Below are 11,191 nucleotides of genomic sequence, written 5' to 3'. Positions count from 1 at the left end.
GTACCAAACTTTTCATTACCATTCATAGATTTATCATGATGGTCATCCTCCGAAGAGGAGTCTACTCTTGTCGCAAGGTCCTCAACATCAACACTTCCTTCGCGTATTTTCCTCTTTTTTCGACGGACTTGTCTATCAGACACAACAGTTTGAAATTCGTCATCAGGTGTCGCAGTACCCACTTCCGAATCCATAAATGGATCCGGGGGGTTTGCGGCGGCCATATTGGCGCTACTCAATAAAAAGGGCGGGAGATTCAAAATCTATGCTAGCTCTAATAAATCTATACTAGAATCGTTAGTTGTGCAAAATGGGGTGCAAATGAAGCCCAGAATGATTGCTTACCTCTGAATGATTCTATCCACAGTCATGAATCCATTTAGCCACAAAAATGGAAAAACAACGAGAGACCAACAACCAACAACCAGCAACCCCGTGTCAATGCGTGCTCTAGCGCCAAAAAGTTTTCGACGAATGGTGTAGCCTTCTGTCAAGGCCCTCTCGCTGTAATGGGCGAGCGAAGCGAGCCCAGCCGAGCGCGCCAGCGCGAGGGCCTTTTGAGATCTGCTTCACACATTATTATTCATGACACGTGAACCTTCTGAATACTCATTTTAATGGCTTCCGGTCAACCAATGGAATGGCGCGCTCCCCGCATCCTCAGCCTTGGTGGTCAATCAAGCCTGTTCGCATGCATCTCTGACCACCCGAGGAGGTCTGCCACGGAACTCTACACACTCTGTGTGTAGAGTTCTGTGAGAGTGTGTAGAGTTCTGTGAGGTCTGCGGCAGCGGCGTGCATTCGCTCTATTCAAATCGGGTTCGAGCAGACAGACACGCTGATTGGACCCCGACTTTTGCTCCCGAAATCGGGGAGCAAAAGTCGGTAATTCAAAGGGCTAACAAAAGGATGCGAAGCAGATCTCAAAAGGCCCTCGCGCAACCCCACTCAGCTGGGCTCTCTTTACCATACAGCGAGAGGGCCTTGACAAAAGGCTACGAATGGGGGCGCCTTCGGCGTTCCGGGACATATTCGCTTCCGGCGGGAACTTTGGGTCTAGGTGACGAGCACGATTACCACAAAAAAAAAAAAAAAAAAAAATAATAATAATAATAATAATGATAATCATCATCATTTGCATGAATCGTCCGTGTCTGACCGTACCTGAAAATTTCTTTAAGATTCATACACTTTGCATAAAGTTATTGGCATTCATACAAACACGTCAACGTTGGCAAAAACAAAGAATGTAGGAGAAATAAGAGAGGAAAAATGAATGAATGAATAAATGAATGAATGAATGAATGAATGAGTGAGTGAATGAATGACTAAATAAATTAATCAATGAATGAATGAATGAGTGAGTGAATGGTTGAATGAATGACAGGCAGATAGAACGAAAGAAGACAAAAAAAAAAATAAATGTGGCAATGAGGGCGCCAGACGAGCAACACCGTAGTCACGTGACCAGCAAAGCCATAAGCAGTTCGCGATATGTCATGGTTGAAGACTGTTAGACATTGAAAACGGATTGCTTTTTGTGACTCCCTTTTAATCTGTTTCTGGTGTATTCAGAATTGTGACATTTCTTTGAAGTTCCATGTCACTGCTTCCGCAAATTATATACAGATCCACTGCAAGTATCCCATCGATATATATCTTAAATATACAAAATATGAAAATGAACCAAAACCATGGTAATATTTTCCCCTCCCCCAACTCTCTTTCTCCTTTTCGTTGAATTTCCTTTAATTGCTCCCACTCAGTACAGGTATACTTTCAGTTACTTATCTTTCTTGACTTAAGCATTACGTACAATTCCACACAGATATTTCTTGATTCTTCTTCGCTTTTTTCACTGTTTCAGAGCAAGGACCTTTACAGTTCTTTGATTCTTCTTATGTAAAGACCACTGCGTAAAGATCCCTCTCCAACTTGGCATCCGAAAGGAAACGGTTTTGCAATGGATTACTGCCTGTTTGTTTGCTCAGACATTCCAGTCTTGTTATTCGCCAAGAGCAAAGTTCGATAACTACTCACATTGCCCCTCGTCATGATAAATGCTGAATTTATTTTCATCCCATCAAGCATTCATGGAATGAAAAGGTCATATACCATCATACTTGAGAAAAAACACAGCGCTCTTTAGAGCACTTTAGAGCTAGATGTCTCTCTTGACTATATCTTTAGCACTGATATGGTTGCTTTGAAAAGAAAAGAAAACTCACCTTTTCTTCTTCTTTGCGTGAATATTTTAGTGTTAGTGGAAGGATCGGTTTAATCTAGTGCTGGATTCATTCAGTGATGGATGTTGTTGTGGTGATCATGACATTGACGATGAAACCACTACTAAAATACTTACATCGATGCTAAGAATGATAATATTTATTATGAGTAATCATCACTGTTGTCATTCTCATCGTTAGCAATGTTCTTATCATCATTGTCGTTACCCTTAGCAACACAATCCTATTCCCATTCTTTATTTTCCAAAAAGTGAATTTACAAGTCCCTACCGCAGCAGCCCGGATCCACGGGAGCTCATCAACAGAACTTTACGTAAAAGTACGCAGTTCTGACGGAGCAGAGCATGCAGGGCTTAAACTTTAATAATAATACGTCAGACGCATTCGTCTCATCACTATTAATAATATTATTAGAAAAACATAGACCATTAGTGGTGGAACTTTGATTATTGTATCCTTGAATTCCCGTAGTAGACCATCAATTGCAGCCGGTGAGAGTGACGTCATAATAGTGGTACCTGCCGCCGCGTTGAATCACGTCTGTGATATGGCGAACGGGGTAAATCATTAACCAAGGAGCGACGCAGCGCCTGGTTATATATTAACCCTCCTGTTTACCCGCTCTTCAGTTTAAACCTGAACATAACTCAGCGGTAGTCTTGTTCAAGGTTTATAGACAATTGTACTTCACGACTGAGTGCCGCAATTGGGATAGAATAGTGAATTATGCAGATTTTGTCAAACACTTTCTGACATAGGATATCAGTTATTTAGGATGTAGATGTGACTTGACGGGCAGTTGATTTGTAGAAAGTGCCACTCATTGATTCGAACGATCATGGTTGTTTCATAACGTCTGACTGACGGCTAAACATCTGACCCGACAGTGTCAATAATTAATGAAAATTTTCAACCTTTGCCTGAGCATTTCCTTATCATAACACTTGGTCGCCATTTTCCTTTTTTCTGACATCAATTGGGCGCGGGAATGCTACCTAGGTTCGCCTTGTGTTGAACGTACGCGTAAAGTTCCTGTAACACACCCAATAATATTATTGGGAGTGAACGTAACACCGTCGCACATTCCGGACTAACGGATTACTACACCAGTGGAATTAATCTTAAACTGAATGAATATGTCCTAATTTTACGAATTCATCGGTTTCGCTGGTGTTAGCAAATTTATCGGTGGACATCTTCCCGGCAGCTGTTGTTTTCCCTTATCTAACTGTCCCCCGTGATCGTTGATCATGAGTAGGGTTCTGCAGGCCATCGTGGCCATAGTCGTCTTCATGGTCGTCGGCATCATCATCCTCGTGCCCTCCATCGTCGTCACGTTGCAACCGTATTCGAACTGGAGGTTCAACCCGGTGACTTGTGGCGACATCCCGGAGAATGATCGCATCAACTGCTTTCCCGACGTGGAGATCCCAACACGGAGACAGTGCATGCTGCGCGGCTGCTGCTACCAGCGCATAACATGGGACCGTCTCAACCGGATCCCCGAGTGCTACCTGCCGCTCGGGGTAGGGTACCGGGTCCTGGGCAGGGAGCAAGAGGTGGCCGAAGGGTTCCAACTGGACCTCATGCGGTTAAAGACGCCCAGATTTTTCTACGAGCAGATTGACAATCTCCGGTTTAGGGCGGAATATTACAAGGAGAATATCCTCCACATGAAGGTACGTGCAGAGAATTGACATCGACGCTCGTTTTCACACAATGATATAAACGGAAGATCATCGGCGCTCTGGACATATCCCATTTGTTTATGTTGGGTATTCATTTTTCTTCAAATTGTAAAAACAAAAGCAACCCAAAAAGCAAAACAAAACAGTGAAATAAGAATATATCCTGGGTTAAAGTTAATTTGGTCACAATCAGTTGCAAATTACCTGTTCTTGATGAGACTTTCGGCTACTGGATATCTGTAGGTTTCTTCAGATTGAACGCGAAAGTCTCATCAAGAACAGGTAATTTGCAACTGATTGTGACCAAATAAACGTTTACCCAGATGATTTTCCAATCAGATGAATCTTTTCCTCGATTTGAATAATTATATCCTGTAGTCCAGCAAAGTTATTCTTTACTGACTGTCTGTCTGACTGTCGTTGCTAATACTGAAAATTACACAAACATCATCCACCCTTCCATATCACCCTCGTAAAGTTTGAGAAGAGTATAACATGACTGTCTTCTTGATACATCCTGATAATCATGACGACAATTAAAGGTATACTGTTTTTCCTGGAAAACTAAAAAAAGTTATAGAGATCCTCTAAACAAGCTACATAATATGTAAGTATTCGGCGTCGTATTATAGGCAATGCACATCTCCGTTAATTCATTCTCTTCTGTAAAGGGTTCGAATAAGATCATGCAAATGAACTAAAATACTTAGAAAATGAGGAAGATATTTCTATGCTGTATCAAACAAATGCTGGGATGGAGATAGTGTTTCTTGACAAAACAGAATGCTTTGATCTTCTTAAAAAAAACAAACAAACAAACAAGCAAACAAACAAATCAAACATCTCAAACAAACCAAACACAAAACTACATGTATATATAATTCCTACCTTGAGCAGCGTTGAGGCTGGACAAAATGATGTGAATATACGTTGGCAAGGAAACCAGTAACTGAAGCTTTTACCAAGCCAGAAGAATTTCTATGTATTACAAGCACGAAATGTCATTATCGAAAAAACTTAAAGGGCTATCAATGCATAAAAGTCATCAGTTTTTAAGACAATGAAATGTCTTAACCACATGCACCTGTACTTCATGCGTCCATCTTTCTCCTAAATAAGGGTCGTGGAAAGACGAAATATATTGTAATCCTGAATTTGTAATCAAGACGATGAACACAATGCATTTTACACTACCGGTGGTTTTGGATTTTTTTCTCTACATATGTGTCTCCAATCAATACTGTAAAGAAGCAGGAATTTTGTTAATATGTACAACAAAACTGTCCAATCTGTCGCCTACATGTCCCTCACAATATGCCTACCACAAGTTATACATTGCTTGACCTCAGAGACTTTTAAAAGTTAAAAAAGTTCGCAGTTCGCAGCAGGGTATGATACCTGACATCTCTGCCACTTTGTCTGCTGTTTTTCTTCTTATTTCGTCCAAGTTCAATACGTTGTCAGATATCTTTTAGATAAAATACAATATCTCAATTGTCACGTTAGATAGGATACACATACTCTTGATTTGATTTGATTTGATTTGATTTGATTTGATTTGATTTGATTTGATTTGATTTGATTTCTGAATTCTTTTCGTACGAGAATATAACAGAAAGCCAATTGAACAAAGTTCCTGAGTACAGTGAATCACATGGACATTGGTTGATCGTTAACGTAAATGAATAAAATTGTTTTTCTTAATAGTAAAAAAGGATTTCGACCAAATATCTTTCTCGTACATGTACATTATTTTAAAGATTAATCACCAAACGAGTCCATACACGTAATGTGATGCTACTTGGGGAACAGGTTGTTTCATAATTATTGGCATTTTTCACTGTATACCATTTTCAAACGTGTATGCAACTGAAGAATCTCTACCCTCCTTTGCGTTTGGATTGTGATCACAAATTATATGGGCATGTAAATTGCATGATTTCACCTACTGCAGATAAACCAATGACTGGCATGGACACACCGATTTTCACTGTTGACGTGACTACAATGTCAGTTCTTATAACTGACAGTTAGATGACTAGATCAGAGAACATGTTGTATTTGATCATGTCACTTTGACATCAAACATGATATTATAATACACATATTTAGCACCCTGAGGATTTTTGAAATATCTCAGGAATGTGATCATCTGTCTGCTCTTGTTTCCTGAAGGTATTTAATAAGATAAAGATATATCAATAAATGTTGAGATAAAGTGTTTGAACACAGCATATATAAGGCATAAGCAACAAATATATACAGCATGTATATATACATATATAGATCACGCATCTTCATGTTTTCTTTTGTGAAAAATTGTATCTTTGGCAACGAAAAATAGTTTATAAGATAAAGATGTCTAAAGATATTGGATATATAATGTTTGAACATAGCACATATTAGCAACATATATATATATATATATATATATATATATATATATATATATATAGCATGGTATGTTTTGTACTTTGAAAAATGATATCTTTGGCAATGGACAATAATTACAAAGTAGTCGGATATGAAATTTTATTATTCAGATATTCAATGATATTGGTTCAAGCTCGTTGCATACATGTTTCTGATGATGACAACTATGTCATTAGCACTGAGAGTCATGTTTGCAAGGCATCCCCAAGCTAATATGGTTTAGCTTGGCTGACGCTCTTTCTTTCAGACCAATATGAATGTCATCTGAAACCTTTCAATTGAGATCTGACAGATATATCACACGTATAAAGGAGTATACTGCCAATGATTAATCGCGCTGATCTTTGAAAATCTCACCTTCGAGAGGGAAGAAAATACAGTACCTGATAAAGATACAAATGCTTTTTTCAAAGCCTATCATTAAAACGGGGATGGGGAGAAGCAACCTTATACAATGTATATACTTTTATGTCAGGTATTTTTGAAAATTCTTAATTTAAAGCAAGTCCCATTTTATACAGAACTGACTCTATAGGTGTACCGATATGCAGTATATAATTGTCACTTAAAATATTGTTCATTTATTTGTTTGTTTAATATAATTAGTTCTCATATTTCACTCTGGTAAAAGCATGTACATATAGAAAAATTCCAAAAAGAACAAACAGGCATGATCAAAACACGTGCAAGCATGTGCCAAAAAAAAATACACCCAATATAAAAAAAAAATCACAAGCAAACAGTTATGATAGTTATTGAAACAAGTGATGAAAGATGCCTAGTTTTCTCTGCAGGGGTGAAATCACTGAATAAACAAGAGGTAAAAGAAATAAGCAATCAGTAGATGTACTCATATTCATATCATCGTGTATATTATTCATTCTGCATGTATAGAAGATTCATTTTGCAACGCTAATGAAATTCTTGTGTATATTTCGTGTTAAAGTTCAATTCATTCTTAGTTTACTCTTTCCATCAAACACAAGTTATGATGGAGAGAAATCCAGGCACAACTACACTATGCCGTAAAACTAAACACAATAAATTCATGAAAATGAACAGATTAAGAATAGAAAAATTCATTTTATTTTCATTTGCACATGAGGCCCATGTGAGCAACAAAGCTCATTCAATTGAACGTGTGGGAATAATATTTTTTGTTAGCCCAGAAACAATAATATTTTCCTTATAATGTGCAACAATATTATTGTTGCACATTATAAGATGGAAACGGAGCCAAGATTCATTTCTGTTGAGACTTCCTGCCCCCTTGACATTTTATATCAATGACCTTTACCCATTGTTCAGTTGCCACAAAAGTTCTATCTCCACACGCATACTTTGGTGGGTCTTTTTTCTTTTGATATGATAGAACAACAACATTATAATTCAAGATATAGCCCTCTATAGAGGTCGTGGTTTATGAAACGGATCCGAGATAACAGCCCCCACAACGCACAGTTGAACAATAATCAATCTAGTTTATTACCCATAATAATATTCAGCATTACATTACATCGTTCTCTAGTCATGGACAAGACAGTCGTGTGATGTTACATATAGCGAGTGAATTGATAGGACTCTTATCATGGTGTACGTGGTACCATGATGAGAGCGACATTGGTTTGTGTGTGATAAGCCTCCTGACTTGGTGTTTGCTCTGTGGTTCTCGTTCTTTTACAGACGATGACTCAACCAAATAAAAAACCTTTGTTTGTTTTTGGTCCTACTCTGATCACCATCCCATCAAATTATCATGCAAATATGTGTGTGTAAGACCGCCCAATTTCGTTTTGAATTATTATAAGAAAATATCGCACTCCCAATAAGTTACTCTAGTGTATAGTTACACTCCTACGCAACGCGAGTACATTATATTAAAGTTGTGGGTAGACACAAGCTTGTGTGTGTGTATTTAAGTGAGTGAGTGTACATTCAAACGTAGTAAAAATCATAAGCTTAAGGCATATTATATTGAAAAAGTTAACAGCATTTATCATTGTGCCTCAGTTCACACTTTGGTTTTTTTTTTATTACATTGTTGTGCTGATTTCCTGTCATGTATATTTAAATGTTTCTTTGTAATTAAATTACATTTTGTTAGAGATGAAATGAATAACTTGAATTTGAACTTGAATGTAGTCTTGTCAGTTGGAACTGCAGTCCGAGTTAAGAAAAGATATGCATGGTATCACATTTGCATGGACGATGTTTACATGAAATGCTGATACGGCATTAATGAAGCGATAAGAAATGATGATATACACCGCATGTTCATATCGGTCTTTACCCCTCCCCCATTTACGGAATTCCTGGATCCGCCCCTGTCGTGGATGTACTGTGGCGTATCTGCGTGGAGTTATGTCTTGTTTGCGTGCGCTATGATAAATGTCTCTATTCTGCTTGGGGTTTTTTTTTTAGTTATTTATTATTTGTCGTAAAAATTCTCATAGAATACAAAGCTCGCAGAAGGAAACGAGTTTTAATATTTCTCTCCATTCTTGTGCACACAACTTTTTTTTTTTCATGTGAATGGCGCAGATGATTCTTGAATTTCAACGGAAAAAAGTTTTTTTATTCTTTTTTTTTGTTTCAATGGACATAGACAATGATCACTGCAGTGATCGTAATTATGATATTCAATTATCATCACTATATATACATATTTTGATAGAGTAATAATCCATATATGATTGTTTTATCAATGTGAACATAATGATTGTAGTCTTTCATTCGAAATAAAACGAAAATTTTGTGGCTGTTGCCATGCCAAGGGGCAAGTATTTTCGCACATTTTCATAACACATAGGGTAAAGTTTCAGCTGGAAATGAGTTCCACGAATCCTTCAAAACACGGGCATAGTAGTCGGGTACCTAAGGGGGGGGGGGGGTCACCGTGCACCCCCCCCCCCCCCCCCAGGACTCCTCGAAACTTACATTTTCAGGATCCTCATGACATACCAAAACATAATCAAGATGTTAACAGGAACGAAAAGTGGCTGTTCTAGGTGAAATTTAATGTATTCTATTGTTTTTCATAATTTCTTATGTATTTCTTTGTTTTTCAACTTTTTCAACTTTTGTTTTGCAAAATCCGCGTATACTTTTGCGAAGTCACGCCCATTATTGTAACGGTATGTCTCCCCAAAACGGGCACAATTTTGTGATTTTGTGTACATTTCCTATGGAAAACAGGTGCTCTGTCATGAAGGTCATGAAAACCTGATTATTTTTACAATTAATCACTTTCATTGATTAGTTTTGTGCTAATTATGGTAGAAAAGTGGTCAGTGACAATTTCCAATAGAAAAACAAAGAAAAAACAAAAGTTGAAAAACAACGAAATATATAAGAAATTATGAAAAACAATAGAATACATTAAATTTCACCTAGAACAACCACTTTTCGTTCCTGTTAACATCTTGATTATGTTTTGGTATGTCATGAGGATCCTGAAAATGTAAGTTTCGAGGAGTCCTGGGGGGGGGGTGCACGGTGACCCCCCCCCCCCCTTAGGTACCCAAGTATAGTTATCTTGCATTTATTTCATGATATTCTTGAATTTTTATGCAAATTCAATTCTCATAATAATCCCTCACCTCACCATCGTTTCACCCGTGTCTCTGCAGATGTATGAGTATCGCTACGTACACCGCACGGAGGTCAAGTACCTCGAGGCTATCGATCGTCGATGGAAGCCACGATACGAAGTCCCCATCGAGTACCCGAAGACCCTGCTGAAGAACGCCTTCGCCGAGTACGAGATCGAGTACCAGCGGAACCCTTTCACGTTCAGGATCATGAGGAGGAGCACGAACTCACCGATGTAAGTTGGTCTAGGCTTTGGGCAGTGATGAGGTCCACATCGCCTCAAACCATAATGAAAGATGACCCGAAGGAGGCATATAATTAAGAGTCACAGAAATCTGCATGGTGGCAAAATTTTGTATCAATGTGAATCTCAAACCTGGACACTAAATAATATCATTAACAGCGGAAATATCATAACAAGCTGTTTATTTTGATTCGATCACCAAAAGAGAGTAAAAAATGATGCCGTTGTTTCCTATAACACTTTCACCTATGAAGATAAATGGTAAACAAATTGATTTCGTTCAGTAACCTACAAGGCAGGAAATACAGAAATACAGAAACAAAATATAGTTCATTTCCAAAAAAAAAAGAGTAATATAGAATACAAAGTATACAAGTAACAAAATCTGACCTTTACTGATATTGTCCCAAAGAGTGAAAATTATGTATTTGATAGAAAACAAGTTGCCGTCACCTTTGTCAGTGTTTGCAGTTGTTGAGTGGAAACTGCCATACTTGATGTGGAAATGAACACACTAAATACCGCATTTCAAATTATGATATTGGTATGGAATTTTTTCAGGGTGATATTTCCAGAGAAAGTGAACCCCCCCCCCAAAAAAAAAAAAAAAAAAAAAAATGGAAGGTGATATAATCACTGATTCCCCATGTGACCCTCTTTCACCTATAAACTTCGCCTTGGCCTACTGTTCTGTTTTTGTTTTAGAAGCCAATTTAAAGCACGTAATCAGAGTTCCTTTCATTACGTTTGGTTAATACTTCCTCCTTAATTTATTTTCATTATTATTATTTTTTTTTTGGGGGGGGGGGGTTCGTTTTCTATTTCTTTCTCCACCAATGACGTCAATATACCATGTATCAAAGAAAGCTTTTGCAGAGGGTGAACACGTCGTGGAATTCTAGCAGACCTCTGCTGATGATTAAACGCGCAAGAATCTGTCTCGTTTTGCAGTTTGGACACCAACATCGGTGGACTCATATACGAGGATC

At 38.0% G+C, this 11,191-nt stretch overlaps 1 protein-coding gene across 1 annotated transcript in view; it reads left to right on the top strand.

Annotated features, from left to right (window-relative positions):
- Nucleotides 1-3,342: 3,342 nt before the first annotated feature.
- The window catches only part of LOC140244632 (sucrase-isomaltase, intestinal-like), a 28,884-nt gene continuing 21,035 nt past the window's right edge, over nt 3,343-11,191 (top strand). Inside the window, exons 1-3 of the mRNA XM_072324253.1 lie at nt 3,343-3,925; nt 9,997-10,193; nt 11,154-11,191. The exon at nt 11,154-11,191 is cut by the window's right edge and continues 131 nt beyond it. Of these exons, the coding sequence (XP_072180354.1) occupies nt 3,497-3,925; nt 9,997-10,193; nt 11,154-11,191 (664 nt within the window). The 5' untranslated portion in view covers nt 3,343-3,496. The remainder of the gene's footprint in view (nt 3,926-9,996; nt 10,194-11,153) is intronic.

This window comes from Diadema setosum, chromosome 21, assembly GCF_964275005.1.
Source record: "Diadema setosum chromosome 21, eeDiaSeto1, whole genome shotgun sequence".
In the NCBI taxonomy this organism is placed as follows: domain Eukaryota; kingdom Metazoa; phylum Echinodermata; class Echinoidea; order Diadematoida; family Diadematidae; genus Diadema; species Diadema setosum.
The sequence above is the reverse complement of the archived record's forward strand: the minus strand, read 5'-3'. Positions and strand labels throughout refer to the sequence as shown.